General features: G+C 45.8%; 1 protein-coding gene across 1 annotated transcript in view; it reads right to left on the bottom strand.

The window, feature by feature from the left end:
* Positions 1–8,921: 8,921 nt before the first annotated feature.
* The window catches only part of PHLPP1 (PH domain and leucine rich repeat protein phosphatase 1), a gene marked incomplete at its 5' end in the record, with an annotated part of 129,628 nt that continues 120,347 nt past the window's right edge, over positions 8,922–18,202 (bottom strand). The window contains 4 exons of the mRNA XM_084281637.1: positions 8,922–10,915; positions 12,877–13,105; positions 15,358–15,552; positions 16,517–16,621. Coding sequence (XP_084137763.1) covers positions 9,794–10,915; positions 12,877–13,105; positions 15,358–15,552; positions 16,517–16,621 — 1,651 coding nt within the window. The 3' untranslated portion in view covers positions 8,922–9,793. The remainder of the gene's footprint in view (positions 10,916–12,876; positions 13,106–15,357; positions 15,553–16,516; positions 16,622–18,202) is intronic.

Below are 18,202 nucleotides of genomic sequence, written 5' to 3'. Positions count from 1 at the left end.
TTTCTACAGTAAATTCATTAATGCCACCATGTGATTGCCTCTTCAGCCCAGGGAATCCCCAGTGTCCCAGTTCCCTCCGTTTTTCATGACATTTGCAGGGACTGGTGGCTCCCTTGGATGCAGAACTTGCCTGGGGATGCCTCTCGAGTCTCAGCCCAAATTTCTAGACCCAGTTTGTCCCAGGACACGCAGTCTGTTTTGAGTAGACTTTCTCCACAAAACCTCTATCGGCCCTTGTAAGAACGGGATTGCAGCCAGCGCCACTGCAGCAAGCAGCACCTGGTAAGTCACGAACGAGGACGGGGCACTCGGGGCCTCCCAGGCCCCCACGGCAGGAAAGTGCCCCCGACAGAGGGCTGGAGACCTTGGCACCATGAGGAGAGACCACGATGAAATAATGCCCAAGGGGAAACAAACACCAGCTCCGTTTCCTCCACTCACCTTCACGAAGAGATGTGCGGCAGAGGAAAGTGGAAAATGCCAGAAGCGCTCCTCAGAGGCCGTGTCCTCTGGGGCAGATGAGTGTCCCACCTCCTGCTGCCTCGGCACAGCGACTGCCAGCTGGGATGGGACAAGAAGCCGCATGAGAACGGGTAAATAAAGCAGGGCACGGGGCTCCTGCCAGCCCCATCACTTCTTGTAGCCTTTCCCTTGCATGTATGCAAGGCCTGTGCGAAGCTTCCCGGGTCAACACTGGGGATAAAATCACCCCTTCGCTGCTTTGGAGCTGTCCCTGCAGCCAAATTTTGCCTGAAGTAGCCGGGCCTTTAGCAATGCAAGGACTGCTTGTGGCCATTGCCCCCGGTCCCTCTGGTATGAGGGATGTTCAGGGCACGTCCAGCCTGCGGGTTGTGACCACCACCAGCTTCTCACCTCCTACGCTGACAGAAAAAGTCAAACCCACACCTCTCAGAGGCTGCTGTGGGTAAGCAGCATGGCCTCTGCCAACCTAAAAGCCTCGAGGACAGCACCCCTGATACAGCAGGGAGCTGTCTGGCAAGCTGAGCCTATTCAGAAGCATCAGAAAAGGGGATTAAAAGAACCGCTATCCCCACCTCTGGAGGTGCAGCTGGAGAAAAGCCCCCCCGCAGATGGCCACCAGTGCAAGGCACTGGGCTGAGTTCAGCAGCTCGTTTATCTCAGTTACCTGCCAGCCCCTCTTGGGTTTAAACCATCAATTTGCACCTGTCGCTGGCGTGGGGCAAACAAGCTGCAGTCAGTCCAAGAGCAAAAACTCCAGCTGAGCTCACCGGGCATTCCTCATCCACGGGGGAACCCCCTCCTCGCAGCCTTGGAGAGAGACTCAAAGCACAGAAACGTGAAGCCTTTTTTGGGCAAAATGTCTCTCTACACCCTGGTTCTGAGGGGGAAACAGAGGGCATAAGATATTTGGGATTATTTTGTTAAAAAGAAAAACTCCACACCACTGATTCTGCATCCCGCTGCTGCATAAACTGCTGTGAAATTTCCATCGTGGTAGGCTTTTGTCTCTTTGAACACCCATTTTCCTGAATGTCTTCTTTTATGAACTATTATTTGAATGAAGTATTTCAGTCTGGGGAAAAACTTTTCCAAAACGGAGCAAATTAGCATCCCAAGATGCAGGCTTCTTCTATTTCAGTGCAAAGGTAAAACTGCAGGAGATAGGGCCGGTGGAGGAAGAGCATATTTACTCCTCCAAATACACGTAACCTTTACATTTACCAATTAGTTCAGTCATCTGGAAGCATAAAGCCACCACTGCTCGTGTTAGGGCATTACCTCCTGCTGCTGACCAGCTACACAGAGGAGCAACTTTTGTATCCACCCACAGAAAGGAAATTTTCTGGTATAAACAATGAGTTTTCTTATTTTCTTAATAAGTTTAAGAAAATGTTCCCAGAATATATTAACTTTTATCACGATTCAGCCCTTGTTCCTCTTTCCGCCTTTCAGAGTATTTTAAAAAGATCTGATGTGGAGAGAAAACCTAGGAACACAAACAGGTTGCGCGACAGCAGAAACCGAAGTCAAAGCTTAGTTTTAAGAAAACCTGGGATCTCAGTTTACGTGAGAAAGTGCTTCAGAGTGATGAGAATACATACGGGGATTAGAGATCCAAAGAGCAGTTTGAATGGAAATTGTTCTTTCACAATCCATGTGCTTTACTCCCAGTGCAGATTTGTCCTCGTTAAGATTTGCCTTCCTGTAGTTTTCCACCTCAACTCAGATTCACTGTAAGTTGAGCTCTAAATACAAAGCAGACCTCCTGTAACTCTGATCTTGTGCGTCTTCTTTTCTAAGGCCCCAATAAGTTACTAAATGGGACTACAGCCGCATCGTTTATGACAGCCCTGACACCCGTCATTACTCACCTCTTTCACAGCATCCACCTCCCAGAAAAGGTGGCATTCGGTACATTACAGCAGCTTAATGCCAGCACAGCATAAAAGTGTCACAGATGCTCGCCATCACCCATCATAAATAAAACATCAGGCTCCGTGCAAGGTCTGCGGATCATCAGTGTGTTTGATGTGATTGGTTTTGGCGTGTGACAGCGCAGAACTGGCAAGTCGCAGGATGTCCTTCGTTGCTACAAATGGGCTATTGATTTCCAGCCACGCCATTTGCACCCAGGCCCGCACCTGCTACTGGACTTTGTGAAACTCGCAGGACATGTGGAAAAGCTTAAGTGAGAGAAATGCCATATTACAGGTAATTAGTCTTTCAACAGAATGTAAAAAGGCTCAGGAGACAGGTACACCCAGGAAAGGACCATATGCTTTAAACAGGCTTTGAAAAACTCTGTTATTGTTTGGGTATATTATTTTCAATATTGCAAGAGAAACTGTATAGCAGAGTTGTTCAGACAATTATGCATATATGAAAACCTTGAATTTTTGGCTATCCCATACTATCTTCGAAGTTAAATATGGACAGCTGAAGTGCAGGAGGAAACAATTTAAGAGCTTCCATTGCCTAGCTGTTTATTGAAAATCGGAATTTCATTAGCTGTGAAGACACCGTGTGCGTTGCATATACATTATTCATAGGCTTCCCACTGTACCCAGATTTATAGTACAAAGCTGTGCCTAAATCTATCATCTACCCACCCACACCACTCCTCACCCACACCGCAGCAGCCCTTATCTGCAAATGCAAAGGACCCATCACAGAGACTTCCCAACCCTAAATATTTTGGGGCAGGATCCTCAGCACAGAGCGATGGAAGCCACGTGACAGTAGAAGAGCCGGTGATGGAGAATTAGCCGCCATGTGCAGTCACCATAGGGGTGCACAGCTGAAAGGGTGTTTTTCCTTCCTTCAGAGCACAGAAATAGCTCACCCACGAGACGGCCCCGTGTCCTTGGCAACTTGAATTAGATTCAGCTTCTTACACTGTTGCGGATCAGCCCTGGTGGTCAAGATCAGGCAATTTATTAATCCAAAGACAACAAAGACAATGCTTTCAATTTTTTTTTTTTTTATTATTATTTTTTTTCCTGGATGGTGTGTGCAAGATCACGAATTTCACTTGGGTTGGTGAAAGAGGAGGCTGTGGCCATCATTTTCCTGGCCTGTGGTAACGCAAGGGGGAGCCCGTGCAGTTTTCAAGTAACAAAGGCGGCAGCAGGACAGGTTTTTCTACCCCAAATGCAAAGGTTTGGTCTCCAATCAGAAGAAAAAAGAAAAAAAAAAAAAAGAGAGAGAGAGAGAGAGAGGCCTGACAGCCATTTCTTACCCTCTTCACAAGGAGGCCACTTCTGGTTCATAAAGGGACAGGCTACAGATCTCCAGGAGAGTCAAAGAGTAGGGCTGAACTTCTGTCTCATTATTCCCTGTTCTTAACCTCATTTGTAATGCCTTGAAAGAACAAGAGTCTCATGGAAAGACGTTGTTGATACCCGAGTTAACTCTGAGTGGCCTCATGGTCAAACTTTGGCCACCATGAGGCCATGGGATGATCCCTTTACCCTTCATTAGATGACTCTACTAGAGGAGACGTGTCAGCAGGGCTCTGAACCCTGTATTTCAGAGACCTTTGCTTGCATTCAGGAGGAGAGTTTCGGCCCCTGGGGCATGAGCATCCATTTGTTTTCATCTCTGAAAAGAGACATTTTTTGCTCTCCCTCACCATCCAGCTTTCAATGCAGAGCACCCCATTATATTTCTGTGTTCAAGTTTTCCAGGATCAAGATAAGCACTGACTGAAACTTTTTTCCCTTTCTCTCGTTTGTAAGGATTACAATGAAAAAACATCTCACAAGTCACCGACTTGCACACTTCTGCTTCCTCCGTGGTTCCGTGTCCTAATTTTGAAGCACTCCACAGCATATATTTAATTAGCGCAGCAGCTCCATCTGCTCTGTGAGTCAATACTGACAGCTTCGCCGTTACAACGCGCGGATGTCTCCCCGTGCAGCTGTGCTCAGTCTGACAGGAGAGGAGAAGGGCCCGCTGTGCTCAGGGCTCGGGACAAACTCCACAGCACGGGGACCGAGACACCACAGGGGAAGGGGGCAGCAATGGCGGGCGCTGGGCCCCAGCCTAGGCCCCAACACTGCTGACTTCAACCACACCCCATAGCCCGAGGTGCAGGCAGCCATGCTCTCCGGTTCCCCTACAGCAGAAAGCCTCAGGGGCTCACGGGATCACAGGATGGTTTGGGTTGGAAGGGAGCTTAAAGATCACCCAGTTCCAACCCCCCTGCCATGGGCAGGGACACCTCCCACCAGCCCAGGCTGCCCAAAGCCCCATCCAGCCTGGCCTTGAGCACCTCCAGGGATGGGGCACCCACAGCTTCTCTGGGCATCTGCCTCACCACCCCCATCTTCTCTCGGGTCTCCCTGCTGGGGAGCCCTGCCTGGCACCCACCAGGTCTCTGTCTCATCCCATTTACCACACAACAGCTTCCTCAGCACTGCGGTGCCATCAGGTTCCTGACCAGCTCTTGTAATCATCTCCCTCAAGCTCACAGTGTTAAGGTAATATGGAAGCAGAAACAATGGTGTCCTCCCCATTCAGGTCCTGCCTCAGTCATAACCTAGGGGCCTGGCTTAGCTGACCACGAGATAAATGCGGAAGAGGCAGGAGGAGGTATCTGAGTCAACAGAAGGTGAATCTCAGCGTTTCAGATTGAGAAAGGAAGGTGCAAAGGATGAACTGTTGAACTCAACAGGAGGGGAAGCACAAACAAAAGACTGGAGAAAGGGAGGGATCAATTATCTAAACCTGTTTTCCCCGCTGAAGTCCTAGATAAGCAGTATACCAATTCTGACCTGGGGCTGCTGTTAATTGAAATAATATTTAGGCTATTTTCCCCCCACACCTTTTGATTGAAATGGCTAGGACAGTTTTACTTGCCCTCAGGCAGCAGATGAATTTTAACTTTTACCTTTCCATAGAAGCATCAGTCTTGTTAGGAAGGGCATTTGGACATTTGCACCATCAGCATGGGACGCAGCTCAACCTCCACCAGAGCACAGGCAAACCAGAGGAAGGCGGGTTCAGGCAGCACCCCACAAGATCCTCACTGCAAGCATGCGCCAGCATGCAGGTAGCAACTAAATCAGTGAGAAACAAATCAGTTAATCCGGCAATACTGCAATAAATTGGCCCTGAAGCAAGTCAATTCAATTAATGAGGCAGGAGAGTAATGCAGGTTAACCAAGGAAAGCATAAACGCAGACATTTAACAGACACTTTGAAGTCCTGGTTGCAGCTGCCAGCAAAAGATTTTATTTAATTTTTTTGGCCAACTTCTGGCCATGCAGCTCTCCCTCTAGCCAAAGCTCTGAGAGACATAACTGCAGAGCAGAGCTCAGACCTGCTCAGCTTAAGACTTGAGGGCCTGCTCCTCTTAGAAAAGCTCATCTCTTCATCGACTGCAGGCAAATCAGGCTGACTAGGCTGAAGTTACTGTTTTGTTTACTCCTTTAAATCCCTTTGCTCTGCTAGAAATAATTCATGCCCTGATCTGTAAGCTGGTCACTAAGTTACTCCAACCAACCTACACAAGTGAGCATTTTCAAGCTGGACTTGCAAGGCTGAACCCAAAAGCCACCATCCACGAGCAGTGCTGAGATGCAGGCCGAGAAGCACAGGGTGACCAAGGGACACGGTGTGTGTGTGCTTCTCTGTAACTGCACCTGGAAAGACACCCTCTTACAGGGATGGGTGGATGTTGCTGTTCTCCAGTGTTATTAATGTCAGAACCCAGATTTTGCTTCGTCTTGGCTTATCCACCATTGCTTTGGTGGGGCTAAATTAAGTGACTCAGGGAATGTGCCTCTCAACACAAGAGAGGCTAACTACTTAAATATAACCAAGGGACAGCTGATTGCCAGGGAGCTTCTTAGAAATAACTTCCAAAGGTGGGTGTGATGCTCCAATAACACTTACCCCTCACCTGGACAGGCTTCCGAAGTGAAAGTTATACCTCAGAAAATGCATACATACAGTTTGCTAGAAAAATGTGTATGAGCTGAAAGCATGACAGCTAGCGATCAGGCTGAGATCATTAGGAAGGAAATGCTTTAAAGGTAGCTTATGGGGCATTGCAGTAGCACCGTGACAGCATCCTGGTAACGAGGGAGATGAGCTACATGGATATTTGGCTCATTCTAAAAGCAATAAGCCACAGGAAGGCAGCAACACTACAGCACTGGTTACCAATGAGGACATTGTGCCATGCTCTGAATGCACAAGCAGAATGCCAACGGGTTGCTCATGCACAGCAAAATGCATTATGTAAGAGCACTATGGCAGAAAGCAAGGTAAAAAAAAGCTTTTATGCCACCAAAAAGGCTTGCGTTCAAGCAGCTGAGTTACTCCTCCAACCCATCGTAGCTTCCTATTTGAAGTTATCTTCCAGGAAACAATGTAAATGCGTTCATTTTCTGCCACCAGCTATCTACCTCCTCCTGTTCATGCATTTCTGCTAGTCGCAGATATGGCTATCAGCAAGTTTCAAAGGACATGAAAGGTTGGATTATAAAGGTGGGGTGGCTCTTTTCTTTTTTTTTCTTCAGTTGAAAGCTTTTCTTTCCTTTTAGTCCCCAACCTTTGCCCCTGCTACAGCTGCCAAATTCTGCAAACAAATCCACGTCTTTTTGAGTCAGATAGTTCCTGGTTGGGCAAAATTGTGTAAAATATACCATGCACTTAATCATAAACTCATGTTTGATAGTAATGCACCAAAATGAAGTCAACGACTTTAGCTTCAGCCTCCCGAAATAAGAGCATGCTAACGCCCTTTGTGAAAGGACAGAGATGTCCGGAAAAGTCACGAGTTGCAAAAACTGTACCTTGCTTTCCAAGTCCCAGTTTAAAGCCAGAACAAAATAACCTTTACCCTTGGTTTAAAAATAAATGCTAACCTTTCTAAAGACGCTCCCAGCCGGTCACCCTACTGATCCAGTTCAGTACACTATGGAGAGTCCAGGAGGGGGAACAAAATTCTTTATGAAGCCTGTCCACGTGCATATATTCCTCTTCGAACAAGGAAGGGGTACAGCAGGGAGTGAGGAATCTCAGTAATTTCTCTGCAAGGGGACAAACTTTAGCTCACATGACATGATGCCCCAGAAGCACCACAAATTCAGTGTACCAGAGGCATGTTAGTATGAATTAAGACACAGCTGCAGCAAGATTACTCCTCTACTAGCAGGGTGCTACACAGAAAAATTTCCAGCTTGCTCAGGAAACCCTAAACTTGTAATCACTTGCCTAGGCCATGGTGGTGTCCATGCTGATTACCACCTTCAGTCTAAAAAACAACTGAAAAGACCAAAAAAAGCACTTTCCATGGACACCAAGGAAAAAGGAATCATTCAATAAAATTAGAAATATAGAAACTGTTACTAAGGAACACCTGAGTTACTTGCAAATAAAACATTTTTTTCCTCTATGTTATTAAATAAGTTTTTAAGAAGGTATTTTGAAGCTCAAACTACAATACAATCTTCTGTAGCTCTATAGTAGGCAGTACTATAAGCATTTATCAAACCATGTATTTTTGTGTTTGTTCCTCTGCTGTTATTGTTTCAGAAGAATCTCAGCACCTCCTATCAATGACAATCCTGCTCTGACTTGGCTGTTGCATCCTGGAACAGAGTAAGGACAACTGCCTGTTACCATAGCCCGTCCCCAAAATACAGACCAAATGCTATGGTCTGAACAGGACACTGTGGTAATCAGGCATTAATTCAGCTTTTTAGAGACCGACAAGGAAAATGAAGCAATTGGTTGGAGGCAATACTGAGAAAGGGTGTGGGTCCCTTCCCAGAGGAAGGAGCAAAACACACCCTTTTGCTACCAAAGTCAAGCTGCCATCAAGCTCGTGTTCGTTTAACATGTTCAACCACGTCTTAGTTTATGTAGGCAGCTTTGAGTTCACTTTTCCACCTTCTCTTTACCTTTTTCCTCTTCTGTCCAAACCCAATGTTTTTCTCCTTCCTTTTGTTAGCCCACATCATCCCCTCATCATTTCTACCCTCAGCCACTCGGTCCCAGTGGTGGAGTCAGAGCACCGCTCCTCTTCAATCTTCTGGCATTGTCAATACTACGGTGAAGGGCAAATCAATAGTGCTGAATTCATACCAAGAAAGAAAAGAAGTATGTTAATTCCTCGGTGTTTAGCATCTTTTAAAGAGCATTTGACATTTGGAGCAACTATTGGGTGAGCTGCTTACTAAAAATTCTAGGAGTACACGTGAGCTTCCGCAGTTACTGTAAAAATGCACACCAGGTTGAAAAAGTTTTAACACTTTGCAGTTCAAGCAGACTGCAGCACGCTGATGAACCACAGCGAGCTGTTTGAAAGCTGCTGCTCAGCTAGTCAGATAAAAGCAGACACTGTTTGTAAATTTCATATTTATTATAACAAAAATTATGACATGTTCATTTGTGCATTCGGCTTTAATATAACTCTTGGTATGTAAATGTTCTACAGCAAATGAGCTCTATACAATCATGCTGGTTGTGGCAGCAATAAGGAACACAAATAAAACATGTCTGCAAAAGGAAGGAAAGAAAGAGACCAGAGGAAAAAGTGGGTTTCTTTCAATGGCCTATACCACCTACACTCTAGCTAACTTGTACGCAGTCACTCAGTCCGTTATGTTTAATGACCATGGCCCAAAGAGTTGCTTAAGAAAAAGGTCAGTTTTTCAGGTTGTGTCCTTAATGCCAAGGCTACAAAACATGTAAGCATCACTATACAACACTGAGCTATTTACAGTAGTTTCCCAATCAACTGTTCTCTCAGAGAAAATTAGTGAGTCTCAGTGACTTAAGTCACCTGAAAGAGTAAAGCAACTCCTAGGAGTTAGTCTCCATATTCTACAAATGTCTATCATTTTCAAGACCAAAAAAAGCCTTTTCTCTCAAAGAAATACAGTATTACAATATTACTTAAATCATTTAGCACTGGCTACTGCCCTGCTTTTCAAACAAAACAAACAAGCCATTTTAAAAAATATTACATCATCATCTGTTTCTCAGCAATATATTAAACCTTTTTATTATTTTTATTATTTTTTTGTTTTTGTTTTTGTTTTTTGTTTTTTACACTTGATATGTTAAGGGAATATTAACTATTTTAAACTTTACTGGTAAAGCGTCTCTAGAAGAAAAGTCCATGAATATTAAACCTAAGAAAACTGAAAAGCCGCAGTTATCTGTAGTGGCAGGATACGGGAGAGGAAGTGTATAAAGGAAAAGGAGAAGGAAAACCCCTGCTGTAGCGTGAGCCCACTGGGTCCCGCACTCAAGTCTCCTTGTTTGTTAGTTGAACTGCGAGCAGTAGAGTGGGTCATAGTGGTGTATCGTAATAGTCTGCCAGGTGGTCCACCTGATACTGCCGCTGCTGCTGCTGCTGCTGTTGCTGCTGCTCCTGGTGCTGCTTCATGATCTCCTTGACCTCTTCTTCGAGCTCTGGGGGGATGATGAACTGGTCGTCCGGATCGGGCTGTGCCGGAGCAGCAAAGTACCCCCCTGTTTTTCTGAGAGGCGCATCCGTTGCGACTTCGATCAAGTTATGGCTCCTCTCCTGCGGCGCCACAGAGCCGTTGCCCCGCCGGCGCCCTATCGTGCCCGTGGCAGAATACTCAGCTTTCCTGGGAAGGCCGGGCTCATCCTCGTTGGCACTGATGACGATACCTTCGTCGCTGGCTTCCGCAGGCACTTGGAGGAGCTGCTTCTCCTTCGCTCGGCTGCAGTGGATGTCCACCTCCACCTCCACGCGGCTGCCGTTGGTGAACACCCCCTCGATGGGTTCCTCGTCGTCGCTGTCAAGGCCGTTGTCGGAGAAGGCGCTGGAGAAAGTGGCGCTGGAGAGCTGCCGCTGGAAGGAGTTGGAGAGGCAGACGGGGTGCAGCATGCAGCGCTGCTCCCCGGGGTAGGCTGGGCTGTTCTCGTTCATGGCTACCTGCGGAGGCTCGTCGGAGGCTGTGGACCCCACCTCGCTGCTCATCTCGGAGGTGGAGATCTCGCTGCTGATCTCGGAGGCCATGCCGCTGCTCGAGGACGGCATCCCGAGAGCATCCGCCGGCCTGTCCTTGATGACCACGTTGACGGACTGGGGGAAGATGCCGGGGCTGGGGGGCGGCACGCCGTTAAGCTCACAGCAGCAGAAGCTGTCCTCCGTCACGTTGAGCTGCACCACAACGGCGCTGATGCTGTCGTTGCAGCCGTAACTCTGGGCCAAAGTGCAAAGCTTCTTCGCAGCTGCCAGCGCATCAGGCACGTTTCTGACCGCTTCCACTGCCTCGTCCATCGAGAGGCTGTCCCACAGCCCCTTGCTCCCCAGGATGAAGAACTCATCTTGCGGAGTTAAGGTGATGGACTGGACGTGAGGACGCGGCACGACGCTCGGGTGGAGGAAGGTGTACCCCAGGATTCTTGTTGAATCCGTCACACCATTCACTTTGCCATCCTGAAACGAGAGAGGAAGCAAAACTGAAAACAACGCAGACGAAGACACGTGGCACTCACATCTCCTCCGTGTGTTTTACCAGCGTCTGTTCTGCAGTACCCCCAAACACAGCCATTTACAGGTAAGAAAATGGAAAAGAGGTGGCTTGCAAGAAGGTGACAGAGCTGGGATTAGAACACGGCAATGGCTGGTTTCCAGTCTTGCCCTGAGCCTCCTACACCCTACTGATTTGTCATCAGCATCACCTATCCAGACCAACAAAGCAGAAGCCTGCAACAAAGAACCATCTATTCTGCTTCTGCAGCTGTGGGAGCCAACTGGACTAATGTTTTACCCATGAGTCAGACTTATCCCTCCTCCACCCACGATATCTGGCTTGATACAGGGCAAAGTCACACGCAGCCCCATTTGATATAGGGGCAGGTCATGCAGTTATGACTCTTCTCTTGCAGCTGCAACAATTGTAGGTTTCATCTTGGCTCATCACTCTGGAAACAAAAGTTCATTTAAAAAAAAAAAAAAGGCTTTAAATGAAGCATGCAAGTCAAATGCAGCAGAGAGCAAGTCTGCATTTCTCAGTCAGCTGCACTGTAGTGAAATGCTTTACATGCCCCAATTACTTACTATGCTTCCACTTAGATATGACATTTCCAAGGGGAGGAGGAGTAATATCTGAAGGGAAAACACCAGTAAAAATGGGCATATTTGAGAAGTAAATCCCCTGCACATCCAAATCCCAGGCTCCTGTCCTGGTTAGATTCTGAGCTGCCAGAATAAGCAGAGCAAGCATCTGAAACAGCAGGTCTGGTTATCTGTCAGCCTGCTGGGGATAGCTGCAGCCTACTAATTGTGTGCTGGAGACTAACAACAAAGGTGAGGATTTATACTCATTTGGTCCAGCTGATGACAGCAGTGGTTATTATACAGAAAAAAAAAAAAAAAGAACAACAAAAAAAAACACAAAACCACAGAAAAGCAAACCAAGAGTAAAAAAAGCTTCCCCTTTAAAACCACTCAAAAGAAAAAAACCTTGTCGGCTTGTTAACTTCCCCATTAGGAGCCTGACAGAAGTGATAAGCCATCAACATGCATGAAATCAGTGAGTCATCTTAAGAGTCTGTGCAGAAATTTCCCTCTTCCTTTGCAGAACATAACGAGCGTGCCTCAGTGATGCACACCATGTTGGAGTGACTCCCTTCTAGCTTGTCACATTTGAGATTCCAATCACCACCTTCTCCTGGCAAGATTAATAGGCACACGATTTATTACACGCAGACAAACCTCCTCACGGGTGTACAGCAGTGAGCATTCTGCCCTTTCCTCCCCCATTAAGGGGATACAATATTTATCTGCTCCTGTGCATGTGTCACACGAGGCAAAGCACAGCTGACAGCAGTGGCTTTAAGCTTGTAGGAAGGGAGCAAATAGCTTCCTCCTCTCTCGTGGCCCTTCAGCTGAGCAGAGGACGGGTTTTCCTTCGGGGCAGCTGCTCTCTTCAAGAGCGGTCTGCCAGAGGACACCTCTGAGAACACAGGAGCTCAGACAGCAAAGTCATCCTGCCAGGATTAAGAAGTCTCCCAGGAGAAGGACGGCACTGTGAGTGCTCAGCCCTCATCTTCCTGGATTGGAGGGGCTCTTCATGACAGCGCCAACACAGCAGTTACTCCCCACAACAGGAGGAGGGCCTCAGCTTTCCTGTTTCATCACAGCACACTCACAGCTGCTCGGGCTCTGAAGCTAACTAAAATCTAGCTTGGTAATGGGACGGAAAAACAACTTGATTGCACGATATGAATCACCTTGAAAGGAAAAGTGCTACTCTGGAACCCATGCTGGTAACAGCACCTCTCAGAGGTTTCTAATACAGATGTGTCATTTCATATACCACCATGCAAACGTCCTCAAAGGAAGCTGCAGCTTGCAGCAGCCCTCCTTTCACATCAACGTCTGAGTTCTCTAACCTCTGTGATAATGGCCTTATGCTGCTTAATCCTCTTCAGCTCTTCCTCACAACTCATCGCGTAACACCTGGACAAAGACAGAGGTTTCCCATTCCGGCAGAGAACAGTTTGGCACTTCCCCACATTTGCTGAGGTTAACGTGAAGCATCCGCCAGGGTCCATGGGATCGTGTTTTATATGGCAAAGAACAGCAGAGCCTCCAAGTTTTTGTCCAGCTGTTCCAAGTTTCCTGGAATTTAAACAAAACAAGGATTGTTCTTTAATTGAAAAACAAGTGTTAGGGGTACTAAGGAGAAACAACTGCTGTTCTGCAACTGCAAGCACTCAGGGCATTGACTCTGCCGGATCACTGGGACAGAAACAAACGTCTTCACTGAAGGCTGCAACACGATAGCAACGCTGCAGAGTAATCATGTACAACTCTCAGGCAGTGCGCTATTTACAGCAAGATGCAGATACTCAAATCTACTCAATTTTAGAAAGAAAAATCTCTGCACTTGTACGAGTCACACAGTCAGCGCTCTTTCTCTACATCTTCAAGGAGTCTGATTTAAAGGTCAGCTGGAGGGAAGCAAAGAGGGTTAGAGAAGTATTGAAGGCTATTAAGTGAGTACAGGTAGGGCTTAAAAAGGGGGTCATATTATCCAGACAGAGCTTTGGCTCCTGAAGCTAAATATTTTACTATTCCAAACAGTAATTTTAACTCTAGAAAATCCAGTTTTGAGCAAAAATAGACATTAGAGGTTCATTGTTTTGTGATGCCTTCAGAATAATGCTTTTAAAGTATCAATGACCAAAAAAACCCACAGTAGCTGTTAATTCCACTAAAAGAAGGCAGACTTTTCATTTATCATGTAAAATGGGTTCTATGAAATATTTAAGTTTGCTGTTTTAGCAGGGGTCACAGCAAAAACAAAAGCAAAAAAATGGATGAAACTAAAGTTCTCAGAATCTTGTCATTAGAAAGTACACTTATTTTGATACTATTTGTTTTATTTGTTTAACTTGAAATGGGACTGTGAAGAAAATTCTGTCATTCCCAGTTTCTTGTTTATCAGGGCCTCTTCCTACAGTAAGTAAGGACTAGAGCAACCAGAAAGCTGATTACAGGGGCTACTAAAATTTATGTTAAGGCTAGGTATAGCTTGTGAGAAGTTTTCATTCAAAACGGTGTGGAAATAATGCACAACTCAACTTGTACCAAGGCTTCAATATGCTTTTCTATTTTTTAAAGGCACTTCAAGAATGTCCCGCAGTATCTGTAGTAATTCCTCAAGGAATGGTTACATGCAACTAGAATGAGTATTATTTCTGTTTCTCCAAGGGAGTGATTAGCTTATTTTGACTTGAATCTTCCCTCCCACTCCCCTTCAAACGCAGTAATTTTTTTCTCCCAGGAATACCACATTCCTGTGAAAGTCCACAAGTAGTAAAAAAAAAAAAAAACAACAAGCCAACACAATAAGTACTTTCGATATGTAAATTTCTATCATTTTTGATGATTTTAAGTATATGGCAACCTTCTTCTCAGCTACTAGTCTAACCAAGGCACTAAGTAATTATGGGAAACAGGCTTTTTTTTTTTTTTTCCTCTTGTGTGTGTAAGGTTCAATACCATCCTAATGCTTCTCTTTCCCAGTATCAGAGTTGGAATATTTTCCTTTCCAAAGCTGCAGCCATTGAACGACTCGTGATCCTGCTTTCAACTTGATCTATTTCCTTCATCTCTGAGCTGCTTATTTGCTTTCTCCTTCGTTTCCCTGACCTCTGTTCGCTTTTGTTCAGTTCCCTTCATACTCCTTCCTCACTCAGTGTCTCCCCAGGCACAATTTCTTGTTCTGTCAAGAACAGCACGCATACACACAGATCTCCAAACCACCACACATAGCTGCTATTACACTTACAGCTATTGTATCACAATCTCTTTGGATGAGTCTTGCACAAATAGTATTCTAAGGTCAAAGGAATGACATGAAACAGACATTTTTCAGGAAGCCAGAATATGTATTTTTAAACATTTGCGTGGCCTTAAATAACCTGAATTGGCACAGAAAAAAAAAAAAAAAACAGCAAGGATCAGCCCAGGCTTTGCAGGGAATAGTAATAAGGGAAATTTAGAAGATGATCAAGAAATTTACACTGCTGTCTTGGCTACTGCAAATTCTGAGTCATAAGACTTAAAGAAGATACCAGATAAGAGTGAAACCACTCAGACAAAAACATTCAGTGATTTTGAGGACATTTTTGTTTGTTTGTTTAGATAGGTGGGAAAGGATTGGGATTTTTCTTCTCACAGCTGAAAGCAACAGAGGGCAATTTTCACAAAGCAAACAATAAAAGAATAGGCAATTGCCAGATATCAAGGCTTGCCCCCTCCACTCCCATTTTTGAAGCAAGAAAAGAGCAAGTGCCCAACCTGAAAGCAGACTGCCCAGGAAGCATACACGAGGTTAAAAAAAATGCTTCAGACCCAAGACTCACCTCTGCATAACGATGAACGTGTTGATCATGTATTCCTCTTCATTTTTTGTCTTCTGTAGCTCTTCTGCCAAGATGTCACTCATGGTGCACTGCAGGAGATAGGGCACCTCCACATTGCGGTCACCGTCGAACACGCCATAAAGCGCCTCCCTGTTGTCGCAGAAGTTATTGGCCGAGAGTGCTGCCACGCACAGCCTGGTAAGGGCAAGCAGGAGAACATCAAGATTGTTATCCAGTAGTGACTTCTCATATTATTGAGGGAAAAAAAAACAACAGGTGCAGCCTGGTCTGAGAGCCAGTTTTAACCAACTCTGTTCAAAGGTCTTCAAAAATGCTTTCTGAGCTGTGGAGAGGAGTCAGGCCCACCCAGCAGTGTAAAACGTGGAGAGAACTGTGCTGGAAATTCAAGCCAAGCCCTAAGGAATCTTCCTCCTTTTTCAGTGTGTGAACAAATCTATTTGTAGAGAAAGGGGAACAAGCTTAGGGGTGAAAAGTACGCCCATAACAACAGCAGCTGAGGGGCACTTGCCCCTCCAAGAGCCATCTTTACGATTGAACGTGCTGATGACCAAAGCTGAGTTAAATTACTTAACAGTAAGCAAAAGCTTGCTGGCACTTGCTAGGGAAACCTAGGTAGCCGAGGATTTCTGAAGAGGTATTTAGGGAACAAAGAAAGATTCATCACATTGCCAGCAGCACAGAGACTAGCAGACTCTTGGTACATTATTTGTCAAGTGCTGCCTTAGTCACAGAAGCTCCAGATACTATGAATATTCAGAGTTTTGGCCATTCTGCCTCTTCCTTTAGTATCTCCGCTTTGCTTGGTAAACATCCTTTAGCTGAAGATAAAGAAGCTTTGCAAAGAGGAAAATGCTTTTAAACACTCGGATCTTTTGCAAGCACTGGAGGCTCGCACAGACAAAATGTGTCGGTTACACTTGTATCTTAGCAACATTCCTAACAAAGAAAAAAGTTGAGAGCCAGGCAGGGGCCCAGTATACAAATATAGAGTCATGGCATGGCCTCTGCCTTTGTGAGGCCCAAAACCTCCCCAAACTTTCACTGGAAAAAAAAAAAAAAAAAGGATTTCTTTGTATCAGCATAGAGGCGCACTCTGCTGCTAGGATGCTTGTATAATGAAACCAACGCCAGGTCTTACTTGTTCTTAACTCCTGATGCTTCTGTGTAACCATGACTCCACACTGCTGGAGCTCCTGAAGCATCACCAGCCGAGGGCTGGTCGATCTTGAAACAACGGATATTGCTGTAAGGAGAAACGAGAAGGGAAAGGTGCACGGGATTAACGTACGGACATGATCCAGCATAAAACACAGAGATAGAAAAGAGAGAAGCTTTTTTCTTCCTTCCAGTTCTTTAGCAACACATTCAAAAGCAGGACACCCAAAGTGGTTTACTTTTATGTGCCTGTACACAAAGAACAAAAAAGCAATAAATAACAGCCTCTATGAGGGTGTCAGCTGCACTCTTTTGCTTACCCAGCTTTTCTTCTCCCTTCCCTCACCCCTGAGCTATTTATTTCCACCCTGGCCCAGGGGGAATACAAGGCAAATTTGTCACTGACTTGATGGAAGCCGGTATGGGGAGTGATTTTCTAACATCTCCCTCCCACCCATGTTAGGAATAAGTCTCTGGGCTCTTTTCTTCATACTCAAATGAAACCTACTGCATGAGCCACACCAAATTAAAAAAAAAAAAAAAAAAAAGTCTTCAGAAACAGCAACATGTAGTAACAGACTTCCAAGAAAATGCCCACGAGTCAGACACCAGCTCTGTCCTGGGGCTGCTCGGACTTGCAAGAGCAGGCCTGTAGTCCAGGCAGCGAGCGCAGCCCTTCTGCAATTTTACAGTCCAGTTTTTGCCGAGGCCCTTGATCCTCTACCCTCCAATTTACTACCAACATAGCCTTTAGCCTGAATTTCAAATATCTCACACGGCACAGCAAAGACTTAAAAAGGGACCAACCCTATCTGTTTATGTGCTTCTCTTCTCTCCCTGCCACAGCAGGGCTATGATGACCTCCCCTGCGCTCCCCTCCGCTCTCTTCCAAAGGCAGTGAAAGCAAGCTCCCCACACGCTGCAGGAACTTCAAAGGCACCCAAACCTTTCATGAACCGAATGAATCATAAAAGGACACGGGCAGAAAGGTCTAACTGCTCACTCCAAGGATTCATTTTTCCTCCGTGCAACCCCCCACCTGACCTGAACACACCATCAAGTCTTTTCCGCATTTCACAGCTTTTCCTCAGACAACCTGAAGAACTGTCACATCCAGACTGATTTCTTTTCATGCTAATAGTCAGGACGTACCTCAGCAAGGGCACATTACAAGCAAACAAATTACATAAATCATGCTGGAACCGTTGGTGTTTCAAGCCCTTGGATTTGCAGCCCTCTGTGAGACAAATATAAAGACGACACCTCACCAAGAGCATTACAAGAGAAGTTTGAATCAAACTGGAAACCTGGATCTGTTCTCAAGCAGCAGAGGTTTTAAATTTGTCATGCAATATCCTGCAAACACAAGCAAAGACACTTTCTTCACAGGCTTCTTGTACAAGGCGTTTATCCTCCAGGGCAAAGGAACTTGGATCAAAAGGGTTTTTTCTGTTTCTTTTTTAACTGGGTTGACTGACCCCTTGTTCCTGGGCAGGTCAAGGACCCGGAGATGTCTCAACACTTCCCAGCAGTGAATAAAGCTACCTCAACACATCGCCTTCAGCTTCCTCAGTGGTACAGTTACACTACTAGACCAAGCACCCAGAAACATGATATCCAGCAGCACATCCTATACAAGGAAGATGGGCTAGGGCTTCCGTACTGCATG

This window comes from Netta rufina (genome assembly GCF_964035555.1).
Source record: "Netta rufina genome assembly, chromosome: 2".
NCBI classification, from domain to species: domain Eukaryota; kingdom Metazoa; phylum Chordata; class Aves; order Anseriformes; family Anatidae; genus Netta; species Netta rufina.
This window is presented reverse-complemented; position numbering and strand designations above follow the sequence as displayed.